Below are 20,790 nucleotides of genomic sequence, written 5' to 3' on the forward strand. Positions count from 1 at the left end.
ACAATATTATGGGATATCAAGGTACCAATACTGGCAATCCAAACTCACACATGTCAATGTCATGGCAGTAGGCAGTAATGTCATTGTCAGTTTGCCATTGGCAAAACAAGAAATATTTAAGCGGGAAATTAATAAAGTAAATGCTAACGTGAAATTAAAATAGTTTAAGCAACTTAACATTACCTACATATTATTAAAGATAAGCTATGGAATCCTTACAGGCACTTCAGGATTTCATAAAAACTAAGGACAACTTTCGAAATTTTGTGAATTCTTCAGAGGTTCCTTCTGTTTGTAAAACCGAACCATGCATGCTTGGAGTGGATGAGGCAGGACGTGGCCCAGTGCTTGGTAAGACAACGAAGAATATATGTATTACCAGGCAGTTCTAGTCCTGTGCGAATTTTAATAACCGGTACATAATACTCAAACATTTTCAGGGCCCATGGTGTATGGCGTAGCTTACTGTCCTTTGAGTCAAACGAGCGTTTTGAAGGATCTAGGGTGCGCTGACTCAAAGGCGCTAACGGAAGAGAAACGAGATGATATATTCAGGAAAATGCTCACTGAAGATGCCTCTTTAAACAATGTGGGCTGGGCTGCAGAGATTATATCTCCTAATTACATATCTAATTCTATGTACAGGCGAGCGAAGCACTCACTAAATGAGGTAATAATGAATTCTTATTCTCTTTCTATAATTGTTTAATTTTATTTCTTACTTTAAGATTAACCAAAATTTATGAATAAAGTTTTACAAGAATTACATTGTTACTAGAATTATCAACTGTTTAAGTAACTTATGAGAAAACTTTAGTTGTTAGATGATAGTGAAATGTTATTAGGGAACTTGTCATAAGACTGAATATTATTACTAAATTCTTTATAGTCTTTTCATTCTTATATGAACTCAATTTGAATATATCTTACTTAATTCTGATTGCTTTGTTGAAATGCTTTAGGTGTCAATGAACTCAGCAATAGATCTAATCAAGAAAGTGGCAGAATCTGGAGCTAACATCACAGAGGTCTATGTGGATACTGTGGGACCTCCGGAAAAGTATCAAGCCAAACTCAGTGAGATCTTTCCCAACTATAAAATAACTGTATGTATTTTTTATTGCTTGGGTTTTTTGTTTTGGATAAAGTGCCAATTATTTTGCATATATTTTTATTAAGGGGCCGGTATATGACGTTTTCGATTTAGACCTCACTTTGTAACCATAATTTGTTCAATAAATGTTTAATAATTGCATTAAATTACACGTAAATTTGTTCACGAAGAAACCGTGTACCGACTCTTCATGCCATTATATTTTTAATTTGCTGTTATTCTCTACAAACCGACACTAAAAGTATCAAAAAATCAAAATATGGAGTTCCGTTTGAGACCGAAGCAAAACAATTTTGTCTTTGACAGTAATTGAATTATTGTGTGATTTTGAAAGCTAGATAATTCAACTACCAATTTATTATCGATTTATATTTTTACTCACAAAGACAACACAGAAATTCAATCTCAAATGTAAACTTTCGAACAATTTCCATACATTGACGACATCACTCAAAATTCCTCTTCTAGTCAGATGCCCGCTGGGGCTGCACGGGAGCACACGTATACTTCTTCAAATGAAAATGACAGCTTGATTTGCTTGCTTTTGACAATTATATTGACATTAAATCATATACGCACACGAGAAAGTATACCAGTAGATAAATTGTATTTCAAAAAATAGGGTACATAAATATCAGCTCGCGTCTCATTTAAATGTGATTTGCTGTGTTGTGTTTGTGTGTGCTGTGGTCATAATGGTTGAAAACCGCAGTAAACTATCTTAAAACAATACGATTACAGTCGAATTTAAGTATTATGTTCCTTCAAAACTCGCTTAAAATGAAAAAAGTTTAAAGACTCATCTTTACCGATTGGGATTCATTTTCATTATGCTGGTATTCATTTGCGTCATTTTAAAAACGTATTTGACTTCTGTACGTCAATGAATTTTGATGACATTTGTAATCTTGTATTATATTATAGAACTTTTATTTTAAAATATTGCCTATTAACAGGAAGCGTTATGTAATTCGTATAAGTAATAACTGAAAGTCTTGTACCTAGACCTGTAAATACCATGGATTGCGACGAATAAATGATTGTGATTATGCCGTTCGTTCCGTCTATATGTATAATGCGTGTGTACGTGCTGTTCTTTGAAAATTTTCAAGAAAAAATAACGGCACCAGCACTAAGTACTAGCGAGTTTTTGCGGCTTTGGAGACCGAGATGAAGCTTACAGGCCAATAGCGCTGTGGCCTGGATATTGTTATGTATACCTGTGTATCGAATGTTTTATAAATTTACTATAAAAAGCAATGTTTTATTTCGATTAGGTCTACATTTTGTGCATATTGCATATCTGATGTATTTTCGTACTAAACTAGAAACTTTCGTTGAAACTAAATAAAATAATTATTCCAAATGTACAGTCACCTGCAATTTATGTTACACAACGAAGGCCGCAAAAATATCTGACACGATCTTATTTGTAGAAGCATAAGAGCATGTCACATATTTTTGAGGCCTTCGAAGAGTAGGTACCGTCATTATCACCAACTTTGCCCGCTTTTTAAAAAAAACACGAATTTCTCAAAAAAGAAAAATCATATATGATTTTTTTTTGCTCAGCACGTCCATTGTGATCAAACGCATCAGTTTATTTGAAGAAAACATTTTTTATCGTGTTTTTACCCATTTTTTTGCGTTTTAGAGGGCGGGCAAAGATATCCGGGGTTTTCGCCAACATTGCCCACGTCAATTTGGTATTCAAATATCTGGTATGATGATCATGTCTAAGGATCACTTAAAGGTTTTGGGCAATCCTACCATTCCCTGTTAATATCTTAGCGATAAGTGTAAAAACTTTTAAATAAATTTGCTGGGCAATGTTGCCTACCCGTTTTTACCCATTTACAAATAAGGCTCGCCTAAGCATTTTACATAGGCTAGGGTTGTCACTTTTGAGAAAATCTGTTACAATAGGTTAATAGCCAAAAATATGATTTTTGCTGTGTTTTTCATTCGTTAACGGGATAAAACATCTAAATAAAGGATAATAAGACAAATTAAATACAGTATATTATTATATTCATAAACTTATTTTAGTGTACAAACATAACCTTCTTTTACTTGCGAAGTTGGGTAAATTAGATGAAAGTGACAACCCTAATCCGTTTTTGGTGGTGGGCAATGTTGGTATGGATGCCAAATTACCGGATTACTTTGCCCATCGCTAAAACTTTTGTGTATTTAGGCCTTTTTAGTTTAAATCTCAATAGACGTAATCTATGCTTCATGTGTTATAACTGAAACCCGGAAAAATTTGACAAAGGGTTCTCAACTTTTTCTACTTGCATTCATTATTTATCAATTTTTTGCCCGCCGAGATATACCCTATATTAGACAACTCGCTCGAAATTCCCAAGTCAAGTTATGCAGAAGTTTGGTATATAGTTTTGTCAGAAATATAACCTATTTTCTATTAAAAACAGCAGGGTTGCCATAACTATTATAAATTTTTCTTCATTAACGAATTTGTTTAAAATTGTCGTTTTGGGCAAAGTTTCCCTGGAGGCAAAGTTGGCGCTAATGACGTAACATATTATTGCAGGTGACTGTACATAAATGTTTCGGTGATTTTGAGATTATTTTCCAGGTTAGTTTATACTAACAATCAAGTTATGCAGATACCGATTTCGTGAACGTATAAGTAGTAAGGTACCGCTATTGTTTAGCGATACCGATTATTTTTGAAGGTAAAACTGTACCGGTTGAAATATAAAGATATTAAAATTACAGCAGGGACAACCATTTTTTATAGGTGTACCTAAACCATCATTGGCCGAGCGTTAGCAAAGGTCTCCGTTTCAGCTTGGGCAAAAATGCTTTTGTATGTTCTCCTTTGCAGATCACATTTCTCAACTGATTCTCGTGAAAATTTGTAAGCAGGTTCGATAGAACTATTCTGTTTCGCTTTATCCGCCAAAATGGACTTGCCACCCTGCTGAAACTTTATTTATTTAAATTCCTATTGAATGGATTTTGCACCTTATGAAAAACCGTATAGAGTAGTAAATAACATTTTACATCTGACTTAATGACATCTTGTTTTATTCGCTTTAATTGTACAAAACGCGTATCTCGACAAAGCAATAGTAGGTAGTAAAACAGTCAACAATCAAATGAATTAAATAGGTACGTCACGTGTGACATGAACAGACAAGGAAAGCAAGATTAAATGCATTGTTTCTCTTTCATCTTTAAATGGAATGCTTTTACCCTCAAAGGAGGCTAGTGGTCAATACTAAACTAAAAGTCCAATCTTAAAAAAACATGATGGGTCACTGACCTGTCCCAGTAAAGTGAGGTAGTGTGCGTGAAGTGCGCTTGTGTGTGAAATGGGGTAAATTGACAGAATCTGAAATTTTACCCACCGCTACCGTCGCCTTAAGTTTGTATTGTTACAACACTGCAAAAGCTTCTTCCAAAAAAACAATCACAGTCCATTTTTTTTCAATATTAATATGACATTTTGCATTTAAATCCCCATTTGTGTTTATGTAGTACCTTATAATAATTAATAATAATTTTGAACAAATTGGTATCACATATTTTTTTCCTCTTAAGCTCTTGAGATTCATGTGTTATCCACTCACTATGCAATTTCGGCCTTTTCCCTTATGGTAGCAACAGATACCACCCTAACTAACATAAACTCATTATAATTCCAGGTAGCAAAAAAGGCTGACTCCATATATCCCATAGTATCAGCGGCTAGTATTGTAGCCAAGGTGACGAGGGACCATGCACTGAAGGTCTGGCAGTTTAAGGAGGGGCTAGAGATGACTCAAGCTGAATTTGGCAGTGGATATCCTGGAGGCAAGTTTATTCGGTCTTATTGGTCTGTAGTACAACAGTATATCAGTCGTCACTGACGGAATATGCTTGGACTATAAGCCCATAAACGCTGGCGTACCCCAAGGATCTGTACTATCGCCTACCCTGTTCCTTCTGCATATCAATGATATGTTATTGACTAACAATATTCATTGCTATGCAGATGACAGCACTGGCGATAGCTGTTATACAGGTCGTGTAAACGCCCCCCCTGAGCAGGTGTCGGAGTGTAGGATGCGACTTGTGTCTGAGATCGAGACGTCCCTTGAACAGGTCTCCGAGTGGGGTAGACGTAACCTCGTCCAGTTCAACCCCAGTAAGACACAAGTCTGTGCGTTTTCCGCTAAAAAAGCCCCATTTGTCACGGCGCCAAAGTTTCAAGGCATTCTCCTTACCATGGCTAAAAGTATCAGGATACTTGGTGTCGATATTACGAACGAAGTCTAGTTTCGTAGTCATTTGAAACATAAAGCCAAACTGGCCTCCAAAAAGCTTGGGGTGCTTAACAGAGCCAAACAGTACTTCACACCTAGTCACCGGCTTTTGTTATATAAAGCGCAGGTTCAACCTCATATGGAGTACTGTTCTCATCTCTGGTCTGGCGCTCCACAATACCAGCTCCTTCCTCTTGACTCCATCCAACGGCGGGCAGTTCGTATTGTCGGCGATCCCGAACTTACTGACGGCTTAGAACCTCTTAGCCTTCAGAGAGACGTTGGCTCTCTTTGCATGTTCTACCGTCTGTACAATGGGGAGTGCTCGGAAGAACTTTTCGATTTGGTGCCATCGTCTCGTTTCTATCACCTCACCTCCCGCCAAAGGAGCAAAGTTCATCCCCATTTCTTAGATACATGGCACACCAAGAATAAGCGGGCATCTCGCTCGTTTCTTCCCAGAACGTGCAGAATGTGGAATGACTTGCCTCCTGAGGTATTTCCTTTGCGCTACGACATGGGATTCTTCAAGAACCGGGTATTTAGGGTTCTCAAGGGTCAGCAACGCTTAAGTGGCTCCTGTGATGTTGCTTATGTCCATGGGCGACGATGACCGCTTCCCATCAGGCGGCTCGTCTGCTCGTTTGTTGACTATTACATTAAAAATAAATAAATAAAAAAGTATGAATAATAACTATGACATTTGCAAGATTTATCGACTGGGGTATGAACCGTGATTACCTTTTGTATTGTTTCGAGTGTATAATATCGGGAACTCGAAAACAATACAAAAGGTACTCACGGTCACGGTCACATACATAATATTCACAATACATAAAAAAACCATCAATTTACAGACCCCCTAACAAAGAAGTTCATCAGAGAGCAGGTTGACTATGTCTTCGGATACCCAATGCTAGTGCGCTTCAGCTGGTCTACAGGTAACAGTAATCATAACATACATAACCATAAGAACTATCCATAAAACTCAGGAGCCCACTTTGCTTAGGTAAAAAAATATGTAAAAAAACGAATACCTACTCAGAAGCGAATGTAATACTTAACTCTCACCGTTTACTCGTCATTCCTGCCTGAAGGGATTCTACTATAGGATTTGATAAACAATCACATGCACATGCAATAATGTCTTGCACCATAAAGCCTGCAAAAATATCTGACATAATACAATACAAATACTATTTATTAGAGATGGTGATTGACTGATTGTACCAGGTACCACCATATAACATGAAATCAGTAAAATAGCAGGAGATCTAAGGTCCCGTTTTCTAAGGGGACCTTGCATTTCGGAGACAAAGCAAACCGCTTGGAACAGATGTTCCTGGGGGTGACCTGAGCAGATTAAGCCCGGTTGCCAAGAGCCCCAAGAGGTTCCCCCCAGTAGGTGGGCAGGGGAGGGGGGGTAAAAGTGCCTCCGGCGCGCCTCACTCTAAGCTTTATATCTGCATACATCTCGCAACTATATCAAGTTTGGTGTCATTTTCGTATAACTCGAGGATGAAGAATTCATTTCTGTGACTAAATTATCACTCATCCATACAAAAAAATCAAAAAATTCAAAATTCAAAAAAAAAAATTAGATTTTTTTTTTTGAAAATCCTCTACTAAATGTATACTATGAGGATTTGCTCTAGAAAAAAAAATACCTGTGAATAGCCCAGTTCTCCTACTATACAGAATAGTAAACTTGTCAAACATTTTTTTTCATAACTCTGTTAAAAAAAATGTTTTGTGTCGCGCGGCGTATCTGCATTGTAAGAGTGGTATGCAACGTTTAGGATTTTTAAGTATGTTTAGATGATTTCTGATAAGTTGTTTTTATTCTGGTGGTAGATTACATTAATAAATTACTTCTGGACGTGATATATATACAAATATAAATTAAATATATAAATAAAGATGTTGGGAAAACTTTTTCTAATAAAGTTAAGTATTATAAATGTGATAAAATTAACATAGGAGATGTTTGACAAAAAATGCGGGTTAAAATAAGATATATATTGATCGTAATTGCCATTACATGCCCATGGGAGTCATGGGACTGTGCATTTAGGTTTTTTTTAACGTAGTTGCACCTCCCTGCGCATTTTGTTTTGCAGCGGCAACGAATAAGCTCTAAACAAGCAGCAGCCGCCGCAGGTAGGCTTGTCCATATGGGCTCCCAATAACCATGTCGTTTGGACCAGCCCCAGTCAGCAGGGCATGGTGGCTGTTGCTGAGGGGCTATAATCTGTCCCCAAACATAGACCAAATCCTACACCGGAACATGCGACACAACTGAAAACCGCCGTGTCGCCGAAATAATTTTCAACCAGGTTGACAAGGTGCAGAAAACCCTAGAGGGAAAGCAAACCGCTCTATGTGCGTTCCTTGATGTTGAAGGTGCTTTCGACAATACGCCCACAGAGACCATACTCAATGGTATGAAATCAAAGGGAGTAGACGAAACCACCAGATGGGTACATAGCATTCTCTCGAACAGAGTAGCGTTTCTGACCATCAATACTATATATATAGAGCATGACTTTTATACCACTAAAGAGTGCCTACAAGGAGGCGTTTTATCCTCACTATTATGGACCCTAGCAGTGGACCAACTTCTTGCAATCATGTCAGGCCAAGACTTTGATACACAAGGATATGCCGACGACCTTGTAGTCATCGTCAAACAACACAATATCCAACCTAATGCATGGAGCTCTAAACACAATATTCAAATGGTGTAGAGAAAATGACTTGTCCATTAATCCGAGCAAGACTGTAATAGCCATTTAACCATTCACAAGGAAACGGAAGCTCGATAAACTCACAAAACCAAGACTTAATGGACAAATAATACCGTTCTCGGCAGAGGTCAAGTATCTAGGGGTCACCTTTGACCAAAAGTTAACTTGGAACCCTCACCTGAGAAACATTATACAAAAAGCGAAAATGGCCATGTGGTCATGCTGTCGAATGGCAGGAGCAAGATGGGGCTTAAGATCCAAATTGCTATGTAGTATACACAGCGGTAGTGAGGCCAATTGTCACCTACGCCTCCGCAGTCTGGTGTAACAAAACCAGCCAAAAGACAGCAATAAACACTCTAAACAGCCTGCAACGCACGGCTTGTTTAACAGTAACAGGCGCCTACTCCTCGACACCGGGAGCGGCCCTAGATGCACTGCTGGACATCATACCACTCCACTTGCAGGTGCAAAAGGAGGCCAAGCAGTGCGTCTACAGAATATGCACGCTAAACAGGCCAAAATGGCGCTCTCAGGCATTAACCAATCTAAAGGCCTGGGTTTTTGCGAATAGAGCCCTTAGCATGCCCACTGATGACACGCACACCGAATGTCATCTCACCAAACTGTACACAGTAGAAATACCTCCTAGAGACAAATGGATCAACAACCAAATGTACGTCGAAGAGGGAAGCCACATCTGGTATACAGATGCTTCCAAGAAAGGCAATGATGTAGGATGTGGGATCTATGGTGAGAGATCTAAGCTCAGAGCTAGCGTCAGCATGGGCACACTGGCCTCAATCTTCCAGGCAGAAGTCTTCGCCATCAACAAATGTGCGGAGATCAACCTGGATAGAAACCTAAGACACCAGCTTATCTACATCAACTCAGACAGCCAGGCTGCTCCGCTGGCACTAGAATCCCTTGAGTCAAACTCAAAACTAGTCCAGAACTGTAAAACAAACCTAAATGCACTGGCTTACTCCAACAAAGTTACACTTAGATGGGTACCAGGGCACTCCGACATTAACGGAAACGAAGAAGCGGACGAACTTGCTAGAAAGGGCGCAGACACACCCCTGGTCGGCCCAGAACCCTTCTGTGGAAGCACAAAACGAGATGCATATTCTCTGCTCAGTAAGTTAGAAAAAACGAGAGCAATCGATTGGTGGAAGTTCGTTAAAGGGCAAGAACACTCGAAAGCTCTGATCAAAGGGTTCAACAGCAAAACTGCTAAGGAGCTTTTAAGACTCAAAAGGCACAAAACTTGCGCGGTGACCAGAATACTGACTGGACACTGCAAGTTGAACAAACATATGTTTCAAATTGGCAAGAAACAAGATGCGACATGCAAATTCTGTCAGGAGTCAGAGGAGACTGCAATGCACATTCTCTGTTCTTGTGGACTACTAATGTCAAAAAGAAGTACCTACCTAGGGCGACACGTAGTGCAACCCTATGAGGTACAAAACATTACGGCCCAAAGAATCTGGAACTTTCTGGATGCAACAGGTATTAGTAATGAACTTAAAGGGCCGTCACAATAGATCAATGCTGGTCAAAGCGACACTCAAAGGCCCACAACACCACAATAATAATAATAATGTCCCGCGGGGGCAGCTTGTGGCGAGCTGACGGTGAGTGACGACACCGCGGACCCCTATTCCAGAGGGCCCTGTCATCTGGCCCTCGCCTCTGTACTTGCCTTGATTGGCCGGCCAGAATGGAGTCGCAAGAGCGGGACCTATGCTCCAGGTTGGAAGTGTAAAATGTCATAACGCCGGCGGCCTGCTGAACGGATTACCGGGATCTGGCTACCGCAGACTCACTTCTCGGCAACCTCACAGCCACTCCAAAGTGTTGCCCTGTTGTCGCACTGTGCGTGCGGCCATTGCGGGGCCCACTCAATGAGTTGGCGAGTCACCACCTGTCATTTACAATTTTGAGACTGATTGTCACGGCAGGTGTCCGCTAGTCTCTCCCATAGCCCATTATCCAGTCCATCCAACTTTCAAATCTATAGCCCATGACCTTAGTTCTCATCGCAGCACAAAAGTGCTGCACTGCAATAGTCTTTGCACCTGGCGGGGACCATCTCCGGATGTATCACATTGTGCGTTCGGGGATAGTATCCACCACATGTATCCCTTGCTTTTAGATTAACGTGCCTTAAAGGGCCTCTGCGCTGTTGGCTTCGTCCCCACGTACGCCTCCCAAAGGTCCGGGACCCCATGGTCCCGAGATATGGAAAAGACATACAAATAATAATGTTAATTTTATCACATTTATAATACTTAACTCTTTTGGCGAAAGTTTTCCGAACATCTTTATTTATATATTTAATTTATATTTGTATATATATCACGTCCAGAAGTAATTTATGAATGTAATCTACAACCAGAAGAATAACAACTTGTCAGAAATCATCTAAACATACTTAAAAATCCTAAACGCTGCATACCGCTCTTACAATGCAGGTACGCCGCGCGACACAAACATTTTTTTTTAACAGAGTTATGAAAAAAAATGTTTGACAAGTTGACTAATATATATAGTAGGATAACTGGGCTATTCACATGTATTTTTTTTCTAGAGCAACTCCTCATAGTTTAATTTTTTTAGAGGATTTACGAAAAAAAATATAAAAAGATTTTTTTTGAATTTTGAATTACTCGATTTTTTTGTATGGGTGAGTGAAAATTTAGTCACAGAAATGAATTCTTTATCCTCGAATTACACGAAAAAGACACCAAACTTGATATAGTTGCGAGATGTATGCAGATATAAAGCTTAGAGTGAGGCGCGCCGGAGGCACTTTTACCCCCCCTCCCCTGCCCACCTGCTGGGGGGAACCTCTTGGCAACCGGGCTTAATCAGCTCAGATCACCCCCAGGAACACCTGTTCCAAGCGGTTTGCTTTGTCTCCAAAATGCAAGGTGGTGGACCTTAGATCTCCTGCTAAAATATAATTTATTGGTCCCCAGCTGAACTGATGCTGCAAGACAAAGCCGCTACCTGTACATTCGAAGAAATTGATGACGAACTTCCAAAGAAAAAAGTTAAATCTATCAGTTCTTTTTTCTCTGTGAAATCTGAGGATGGAGAGAAGAAAAGGAAGAGACATAAGTTCTTCGAGGAAAGGTATTTGTCTATGGATAATGCGTTTGAATAAATATATTTAGTGAAATAAAGTAGTGGTACTGATACATATTTTGAGGACCATTCGTGTAATATTAAGCATTATTTGTACACTAGTAAGTTAATTAGCATTTGGAAATCAAATTATCACATTTCTTATTCAAATAGTACAGTATCAATAGTATAATCTTATGTAATCTTATTCATTGTAAGGCAATCCATTAGTAAAAACATATAATATTATACATGAATGGGGCGTCCATTAATTACGTGAGATGTTCAGGAGGGAGAGGAGGGGGTAATGGGTAATATCACGTGGGGGAGAGGGGATCTAGGAAAATATCACGTTTTTTTCTGCCAAAATGAGTGTAAAAATGCAGGAAAATTACATTAAATTAAATCTGACACAACCCTCCAAATACTATATTGTGTTTTTTTGTTGTCTACGCAATTAATGGACGACCCTAAATACTTGTTTACAACTAACTTTGAATACCTATTAATATTGTAAATAAATACATGAATGCAATAAAGAATTGAAAAAAAATATACTAGAACTGTTTTTACTAGCGCCACAGAATAAATAATAGTACTAGGTACAGAAGACTCACTCTCTAACAAAACGCGTCTGTTACGATCAGGACAGATATGGCCGCTAGGTGGCGACAGCGCCACGCGCGGCTTATGGCTAGCCACCAAAATTGGTGTGGAACGGATGTACTTTTAGTTTTAGCTACCTGTTGCAAAGCGACGAAATCGCGGAGTGAGCTACGCCTGCTAGCGCTGAGCGATCAGGTGAAAAAAAAAATGCACTCAGATTTAAAAAAATGCTCAATTCAAACCTTATTGACACTTAATAGTTACTCGTGGTTCCAAAATTTCTGTCTAAGAAAACAATACAATAATGACAAGTCCATCGCTTTCACCCAATAACCTATTTCATTTTAGATTCCATCAACTCTCAATAGTCCTTACACCCTGGCGGGTGCTGCCTCTGCGTGCGTCCCATGACACGGGCAAGGGCAGCCTCCGCTCGGTGTACCCCTTACATTTCATTAAAGTGTCAAAAGGGCCTCTACGTGTTGGCTTCGGCTCCGCGCACGCCTCCCAAAGGTCCGGAACACCATTGTTCCGTGATGGGAAAGACATTGATGACGTTATAGGGTGGTCATTTATAACCCCGGATGCAAAAGGAGGTGTGCTAATATATGTAGATATGACGCCAATGTCTGTCTGTCTGTGGCATCGTAGCTCTCAAGCAGATGGACCGATTTCGATGCTGTTTTTTTTACGTGAAAGTGAGTTTTCTTGCTATGGTTTTTAGCTATGTTTGATAAAAATAGAACCAGCACTTTGAAGAGTATCAGCTCTGTTCTAAAATGTTGTAAGGCGTTTTCGGCATAAAATGGATTTTTTGGCATAATGCGTGGTGGTTTGTAAATTTTTTCTTTCAATAGTTATATTAGTTATTGCTTATTTAGTCATTAAAAAAATAATTTTATATTTTTTTTTTATTTAAAATGTAGTTGTATAAATCCTATTTTGCAAAGCCTTAGGAAGTAATTTATCGTGTAAATAGTAATTATCTAATTAAACTGTACTTGCATTGAACTGCACCTCAAGGCCCGGATGTTAATTTTACTTTGCAAGTGAAAACTCTTGTTATTGCATTCCTGATCAGTAGAAATCGTCGTCAATTTAAATACATTTTATGTAAGTAACTGTCCTTTCTTTACCCACCTACGCCAAACAATGTAGTGGATGCATGCTTGATGTATTGATATGGGTATTGGCGGGGCTCCAAGTTTGCACTTTTGAATCAGTACGTATGCAGATATTTATAAATAACTGACAATGATAAATGTTTTTTTTTGGTAGGCACATGGTCAACCAAATGGAACACTGGATCCCCGTATAACCAATTATGATAAAACGTTGGGAAGAGTTCCTTACAATTTTAATTGTAACGTCAATTTGACATACTTTTATGATGTCCCAAATTTATTTGGTCGATTACAACCATCTCCAATTATGTACACTGCAGATCGAAACGCATAAAATAAATGACTCTTCCAGCCTTGCTAATAAGTTCGAATTAGATATAACTACGAACTTCGTTGTAGTTATAAGAAACTTGTAGGTGATTGTACTTATTTTTATGACCGTGTTTTGCTCTGCACTCGCTGTTTTAAAGGTCGCGATGAATATGAATCTTGATCGAAGCGAGAATTGAATCGATGCCAATATGTTATTCTTATTAGACATATATGGACCATTTTAATTAAAGTTGTCCCCTACACTTTTTTCAAAATTGGTATTTTTTATGTTATTTCTACTCAGAATCGCGAGCTCTTTCTATCCTAATAGGAGAAAAAAAGTGTCCCAAGGTTTTTTTCCCATTACGTTACCATTTTTTCATAGACTTTGTATGTCGGTTTCGGAATGGAAAGATCGAAAAATCTATGGAAATCTTGGGACACTTTTTTTCTCCTATTAGGATCAAAAGAGCTCATGATTCTGAGTAGAAATAACATAAAAAATCCCAATTTTGAAAAAAAGTGTAGGGGACAACTTTAAATAAAATGGCCCATATATTAGAAAAAAAATCGAGCACGGTTTTTAAAATCAGTGCAGTCAGCAGGTTAGAAGAGGCAAGTAAAAGTATCTACTTTTTATAGAAGGTCCAGGTTTTTACCTATTACCTACAAACAATGAACTTCCGAGTTCCGAGAAAATGTATATAACCGAGCCGAGTAGGTACTAGGTATGTCGAAGAAGAGTATAGATAGTGCCTCTTCTTGATGTTTCTATGCGGCATCATCAAAAATGACACGTTTCAATACTTGATATTTTCACTTTCTGATACAAATCTGTCTAAATTGAACAATTTAAACCACTAATAGAACTTTCACGCAGATATGACGGGCTATTATTACTTGTAAGGTTCGGGGCTCATCCAACAAGGTTAGGGGGCTCCGTCTCTAATGGAATCAGCATGCATGCCACGCGCCGCGCCTACTTACCATGAGCGATGCGGAACACAGGTCACATGAAGAATTTAATTGTGTTCCATTATCATATTTAACTTCTTTTACGGTAAGTCAAAAGTGAAAACGGAATGGGCGGCAGCGCTCATCGTCATTCGTCACCGGCGATCGATGGAGGCAACGTCTTTCGGAAGGATACTCAGAAATTTAAACCCTCAGAATGGAATTGTCCGCGCGCTGCGTAGCAGTATTGTCGCTCTGCGTGTGTGTTTCTGCGATTGTCGGCCCGGCTGGAAATGGCACTAAAGCCATTAAAACTGACACCTATTTGGATGCTTACTCCAAATCGCGTATCGAAGCTGAAAAGGCTAAAAAAGGAGTTATTATAGTCACTGCTAAGGACGGAGAGAAAAAGATTTCCAATCGTGATGACAGTTTTTCCGGTTATGATTATTCCCCATCATACAGTGATAGCAGCTTTAGCTCTTCATCAGGCTCAGGCTTTTCAGGACCTCCTTCAAATAACTATCTGCCGTCAAACCCTGTGAAGTTCGAATCGGAGATCACGTATAACGCCCCAGCTAACAACTACGGACCTCCGCCGCAGAAGTATGGTCCTCCGGCAAATAGTTACGGGCCACCACCCCAGAGCTATGGACCACCCACGCAGTCGTACGGTCCGCCTGCGCCCGTGTATGGTCCCCCTAAACCCGTGTACGGACCCCCTCCGCAACCTTCGTGGCCCGGCGTGCCTTACACAGCGCCCGGCCTGGGATTCCTCGACAAATTGCATTTGAAACTGGATATTTTGACGATCGCAAAGCTGTTGCTGAAGTTGCTGATCTTTAAGAAGATTGTCACGATGATCGCCGTAGTGTGTATGCTGCTCGTGATTCCGAAGCTGCTTTCGTTCAAGAAACATGGTGGCGCCAGCAACGATGAAGACGAAAGGACCTTTGGAAATAGCAATTGTAAGTTTTATTTTCTTAATATAGATAGGAAGTGTAATGCAACTTGCATTACGAAATAATATGTAGGTAGGTACAGATACAGTCAAGGAAATTGTTTTTTTTTTTTAAATTGAATTAGAGTTAGAGGCCCTTCCAACGTGATCAGATTTTTGTTTACTGAGATAAACGGGCACGTAAAAGACCTTTAACCCTTAGGTACGCCATACGGCTTACTATGTACTACTATTTACTACGACTTCTTGTGTTCGTTGAGTACCTAGGCAGTTGATACGAATGATTAAAACTAATTTAGTTGTTTAATACTTAGGTATACTTACGCAATAATTGTTTAATGGTAAGTAAGCTCAAAATTGTTAAAAAATTAAGTCCATCAGTGATGTTTAGGCTCGCCTGCACTTGTTGAGGAAAATTACCTATTCTAATACGAATTAATAACTTTAAAACTTTACACAGACGACGGAGCTATCATAAAAGTGCTTAATACAAAAAATTGCTTATACCTAGGCTATAGCTAGCTTAGCTAGGCTAGGCTAGGCTTAGGCTAGGTTTATACCTAGCCGGAAAATTCTAGCCTAATTAATAATAAATCCGTGTTTTTATTTTATTTTGTATGGCTCTTTGTGTTTTGAAAGGTACTGCTTTATAATTTTTCTTTACCTGAATTAAAAAACATAGGGTGCAACTATGGTTTGGTCTAAACTACCTGCTATAGTGTTTCTGTATCCGCATAATCTACATCGATATTATAGATACGAGTACTGCACCCAAAACATAAATTGAGTTCTATATTAAATACCTAATTTTACTATATAATGCCCTCTGTAACTCAATTCTACAAACTCTCAGAAGGGCATCTAAGTATCAGTCTGTTTATTGATTGTTTTATTGCGTAGTCGTACAACTGACGTCAGCACAGCAGCTGCTGGAGCGCGCGATATCTGTGTACGGTCGGCAGGAGCCTGACTGCGGCGTTGTATGTCGGCTCCGGAGGGTGGTGGACGACATCTACGAGTTCCAGCCTTATGTCAGGTGAGTAACGCACATTAATGCTTGTACAGTCGGTAGGAGCCCGACTGCGGCGTTGTATGCCGGCTGTGGAGGGTGGTGGACGACATCTACGAGTTCCAGCCTTATGTCAGGTGAGTAACGCACATTATTGCTTGTACGGTCGGCAGGAGCCCGACTGCGGCGTTGTATGCCGGCTGTGGAGGGTGGTGGATGACATCTACGAGTTCCAGCCTTATGTCAGGTGAGTAACGCATATTATTGCTTGTACGGTCGGCAAGAGCCCGACTGCGGCGTTGTATGCCGGCTGTGGAGGGTGGTGGACGACATCTACGAGTTCCAGCCTTATGTTAGGTGAGTAACGCACATTATTGCTTGTACAGTCAGCAGGAGCCCGACTGCGGCGTTGTATGTCGGCTGCGGAGGGTGGTGGACGACATCTATGAGTTCCAGCCTTATGTCAGGTGAGTAACGCACATTATTGCTTGTACGGTCGGCAGGAGCCCGACTGCGGCGTTGTGTGCCGGCTGTGGAGGGTGGTGGACAACATCTACGAGTTCCAGCCTTATGTCAGGTGAGTAACGCACATTATTGCTTGTACGGTCGGCAGGAGCCCGACTGCGGCGTTGTATGTCGGCTCCGGAGGGTGGTGGACGACATCTACGAGTTCCAGCCTTATGTCAGGTGAGTAACGCACATTATTGCTTGTACGGTCGGCAGGAGCCCGACTGCGGCGTTGTATGTCGGCTCCGGAGGGTGGTGGACGATATCTACGAGTTCCAGCCTTATGTCAGGTGAGTAACGCACATTATTGCTTGTACCTACAGTCGGCAGGAGCCCGACTGCGGCATTGTATGCCGGCTCCGGAGGGTGGTGGACGACATCTACGAGTTCCAGCCTTATGTCAGGTGAGTAACGCACATTATTGCTTGTACCTACAGTCGGCAGGAGCCCGACTGCGGCGTTGTATGTCGGCTCCGGAGGGTGGTGGACGACATCTACGAGTTCCAGCCTTATGTCAGGTGAGTAACGCACATTATTGCTTGTACGGTCGGCAGGAGCCCGACTGCGGCGTTGTATGCCGGCTGTGGAGGGTGGTGGACGACATCTACGAGTTCCAGCCTTATGTCAGGTGAGTAACGCACATTATTGCTTGTACGGTCGGCAGGAGCCCGACTGCGGCGTTGTATGTCGGCTCCGGAGGGTGGTGGACGACATCTACGAGTTCCAGCCTTATGTCAGGTGAGTAACGCACATTATTGCTTGTACGGTCGGCAGGAGCCCGACTGCGGCGTTGTATGTCGGCTCCGGAGGGTGGTGGACGATATCTACGAGTTCCAGCCTTATGTCAGGTGAGTAACGCACATTATTGCTTGTACGGTCGGCAGGAGCCCGACTGCGGCGTTGTATGTCGGCTCTGGAGGGTGGTGGACGATATCTACGAGTTCCAGCCTTATGTCAGGTGAGTAACGCACATTATTGCTTGTACCTACAGTCGGCAGGAGCCCGACTGCGGCGTTGTATGTCGGCTCCGGAGGGTGGTGGACGACATCTACGAGTTCCAGCCTTATGTCAGGTGAGTAACGCACATTATTGCTTGTACGGTCGGCAGGAGCCCGACTGCGGCGTTGTATGCCGGCTGTGGAGGGTGGTGGACGACATCTACGAGTTCCAGCCTTATGTCAGGTGAGTAACGCACATTATTGCTTGTACAGTCAGCAGGAATATGCCGGCTGCGGCTGAGATGAGTAACAAATAGTGAGTTATTGCCTGTGCAACTGACGTTAGCCCAGTGCTGTAGGAGCCCCGTACGCTGTACGGTCTAAATTGCGACCTTATGCCAAGTGAGTAAAGAGTACTATATTGCTTCTCTTATCGGTGAATGGCCGCAAGAAGCCTGCAGGGCACGTGCCGGCTCCGCAGGGTTTACGTACGATATCTACCAGTTTCAACCTAATGTCAAGTAAGTAATAATACATTATTGCATACATAGTTGCAAAAAAGAAATATTTTTTTACACGATAACAGAAAAAAGCCATACATACATGCAAATGAGCTATAATATGCTATGTTCAAAGGAATGCGTCACAATCATCCTGTATAAGTGTTGTTATGATTGAATCGAATTATGCAAACTATTATGGTTTTATGAGTAATACGTTTGATGCAATGTTTCTAACGAGTATTTTATCGTTTTCAGGCATAACTCGTGAGGATCCTGTAGGTAGGTAAGAATTAATATTAGGTGCCATGCAATTAAACAGGTAAAGTCATAAATTATTGTATTAGAATAAGTATTTATTTGGAATATGTTAGTCAATTAAATAAATAAAATTGTATATAGTGGTATGTAGTTTTATCATGTACTCCATTGTAATTCCCTTTAGAAGTATTTTCTTAATTTATATGCATCTATACCTGTACTTCGTAAATGTTATAATCTTAATGATTTTTTTGAACCCGATATAAACAAGTAAATTAGTTACCAAGTGTTCGACTTACCATAATGATAGTTCAAGGGTGCTTCTAAAGGCACCTCCGTGGTCTGTGGACCACCGGTTAAGAAACTCTGCTTTAAAAATGAGGGGGACATAACATAAGTAGGTACATCAGGTACTGCTATGGTTCACTTACATAAGTAGTTCTTAATGAGACAATAATTACATTTAATGTTATGCCAATAGAGTTTCAATTTGAACGCCACGTTTATCGAGTCGTGTCCTCACCTGGGGGCCTAGTCTAGATGGCAATCGTTGATAGAAAACGCCAATCGAAACTTAAATAATGCACTGAAATGAGTCAACTGACTTTTCGTCATCCCGATATTACAGTTCTACTTTTCGATTGGAGTTTGTCGATGTACCATCACGCTCCGCGATTGTTGCGCCATTTAGGGTCCTAGCTAAATTGCTTGTTCAATACTTACGCTATAGAATTTCCAATTTAGCAAGAACTCTAAATGGCATAACAATCCCGTGTGGTGACTGTACGATTGTCATCTCGCCTAAGCTTCCTGGCCAGATGGCGCTTGGCAGGCTCTAAATCCTCCAGTATAAACATTCCTTTCAACAGTTTTAATATAAAAAAACAGTTTCGTTTTTGGTGAAATCTACTTTCTCCCTATCAGTTTAGGGATCACGGGCAACTCGCTCGTGATGCCACACAGCGTCGGAGCACATGCTGCATACTAATGCCACACGTCAATTGTTATTGGCATGGCAATTTAGAAAATTAGGTGAATACTGCTTGTACGCGCGCCAGGAAAGGCCGGATGTTTAAGTCAAGGGCGCAATGCTGTAACGGTATACTATTATTATTCTCAAACTCATAGTCTCAGAGATGAGGAAGGCCGTAAAATTAAGCAGCTGAAGGTAAAGGTAGGGGCACTGGATTGGCAACATTGGGTGTACGTTGCATTCTATATGATGAAGTGTTTCTATAACTTTGATTTGCTTTTCCATTGCACCAAAGCAGACTAGGGAATGCAATAACCGGCTAATCTTCATAACCGGTTTCGGTTATGGTTATGCCCGAAAAATAACCGAATATCGGTTATAATCGGTTACGGTTATTTTCAACAAAAATGATAATTTTACAATTAAGTAATTAAAAAATTACGAAAATAAAGGTACAGTATTAGGGAATGTGAGTATAAGTCTTCATTTTTTAATAAAATACACAAAATACAGTAAGAGGAAAATATGACCTTGGATGTGATACAATAAGATATTTCATAAATCAGGGAAGTAGATTTGGTATATTTTCATTATTAAAGTACAGGAATGACAAAAATTATAGTCACAGACGTCACAGCTAAAAAAGGCAGTTTTGTAGTCATTAGATGATAGAAACATAGAATTTAAGTCATAAATAAATAACCGAAATAACCGTATTCGTACCGGTTATTCCATTTTCCAATATTCGGTTATGAAATTTTGTCAAAATATTCGGTTATAACCGATTTGCATTCCCTAAAGCAGACACAGCTAATAAACTCGAATCAGGAAGTTCGTGTAGGTATTCTTCTTATTTAAGGCCCGTGAGGTACTATTACTTATTCTATGCTCTGTACCCAAACGGTTGATTAGGATTCTCGGAATTACTAACAGGACAATGTAACTGTTATGGCTATTCTTACTCCAATTGAGTTCCATGTAAGCTCTGCAGACAAAGTTAATTCAATCCAATTTAAGCAATTGACGCACTCCGGACACAACAGACCATAAAGATCATGTTACAATCTACGTATTGTAATATGCTTGGAGCAATTATCATTGTTTTCCAAGCGATTTCCATGTTTTTTGCCATGGCTTCCTGATCTTCCTAATCCCATAACATTGGAGCCTTATTGTTATCGGTCCAGTTTCGTCATGAAAGCTTCCACGACAAGACCTTCACCGAAGAAAGCGATACTGATATATAAGACATATCCAGCTCATTTCGCCGCAGTCTGATAAATAAGGCAAAACTTCGTGTAACTACGTACCGGCGGCGCACGCTCGATGAAAAATTCGAAGCGGTTAAAAGGATTCGTACTTGAGTTCCGAGAAG

General features: G+C 40.3%; 3 protein-coding genes and 1 long non-coding RNA gene across 5 annotated transcripts in view; 3 read left to right on the forward strand and 1 right to left on the reverse strand.

Annotated features, from left to right (window-relative positions):
• LOC134794343 (ATP synthase subunit s, mitochondrial) overlaps nucleotides 1-20,790 on the reverse strand; it is a 242,433-nt gene that overhangs the window by 131,051 nt on the left and 90,592 nt on the right. The gene's annotated exons all lie outside the window — the stretch shown is intronic.
• Nucleotides 146-11,340, forward strand: LOC134794318 (ribonuclease H2 subunit A). The gene is made up of 6 exons (XM_063766087.1): nucleotides 146-351; nucleotides 441-670; nucleotides 963-1,106; nucleotides 4,789-4,936; nucleotides 6,246-6,329; nucleotides 11,123-11,340. The coding sequence occupies exons 1-6, from the start codon at nucleotides 207-209 to the stop codon at nucleotides 11,308-11,310; spliced, it is 939 nt and encodes a 312-aa protein (XP_063622157.1). The 5' UTR covers nucleotides 146-206; the 3' UTR covers nucleotides 11,311-11,340.
• Nucleotides 14,102-17,599, forward strand: LOC134794576 (uncharacterized). The gene is made up of 8 exons (XM_063766385.1): nucleotides 14,102-15,234; nucleotides 16,128-16,263; nucleotides 16,623-16,698; nucleotides 16,740-16,813; nucleotides 17,067-17,147; nucleotides 17,181-17,256; nucleotides 17,298-17,371; nucleotides 17,518-17,599. The coding sequence occupies exons 1-8, from the start codon at nucleotides 14,484-14,486 to the stop codon at nucleotides 17,597-17,599; spliced, it is 1,350 nt and encodes a 449-aa protein (XP_063622455.1). The 5' UTR covers nucleotides 14,102-14,483.
• LOC134794586 (uncharacterized) lies at nucleotides 17,736-18,588 on the forward strand. Of its 2 annotated transcripts, none has more exons than XR_010144685.1 (2): nucleotides 17,736-17,815; nucleotides 18,440-18,588. It is a non-coding gene; the product is annotated as an uncharacterized LOC134794586 (long non-coding RNA). The 2 variants fall into 2 exon arrangements; XR_010144686.1 differs by lacking the exon at nucleotides 17,736-17,815 and adding an exon at nucleotides 17,833-17,925.

Source organism: Cydia splendana, chromosome 10 (genome assembly GCF_910591565.1).
Source record: "Cydia splendana chromosome 10, ilCydSple1.2, whole genome shotgun sequence".
Lineage (NCBI taxonomy): Eukaryota > Metazoa > Arthropoda > Insecta > Lepidoptera > Tortricidae > Cydia > Cydia splendana.

Bases quoted from the DNA above. Each gene is read 5' to 3' on its own strand.
- LOC134794576 (XM_063766385.1), top strand. From the start codon at position 14,484: ATGGAATTGTCCGCGCGCTGCGTAGCAGTATTGTCGCTCTGCGTGTGT. The intron at 16,699-16,739 runs GTCAGGTGAGTA...TACGGTCGGCAG, and splicing joins TCTATGAGTTCCAGCCTTAT to GAGCCCGACTGCGGCGTTGT. The intron at 17,257-17,297 runs GTCAGGTGAGTA...TACGGTCGGCAG, and splicing joins TCTACGAGTTCCAGCCTTAT to GAGCCCGACTGCGGCGTTGT.
- LOC134794318 (XM_063766087.1), top strand. From the start codon at position 207: ATGGAATCCTTACAGGCACTTCAGGATTTCATAAAAACTAAGGACAAC. The intron at 671-962 runs GTAATAATGAAT...GAAATGCTTTAG, and splicing joins CGAAGCACTCACTAAATGAG to GTGTCAATGAACTCAGCAAT. The intron at 1,107-4,788 runs GTATGTATTTTT...TTATAATTCCAG, and splicing joins TTCCCAACTATAAAATAACT to GTAGCAAAAAAGGCTGACTC.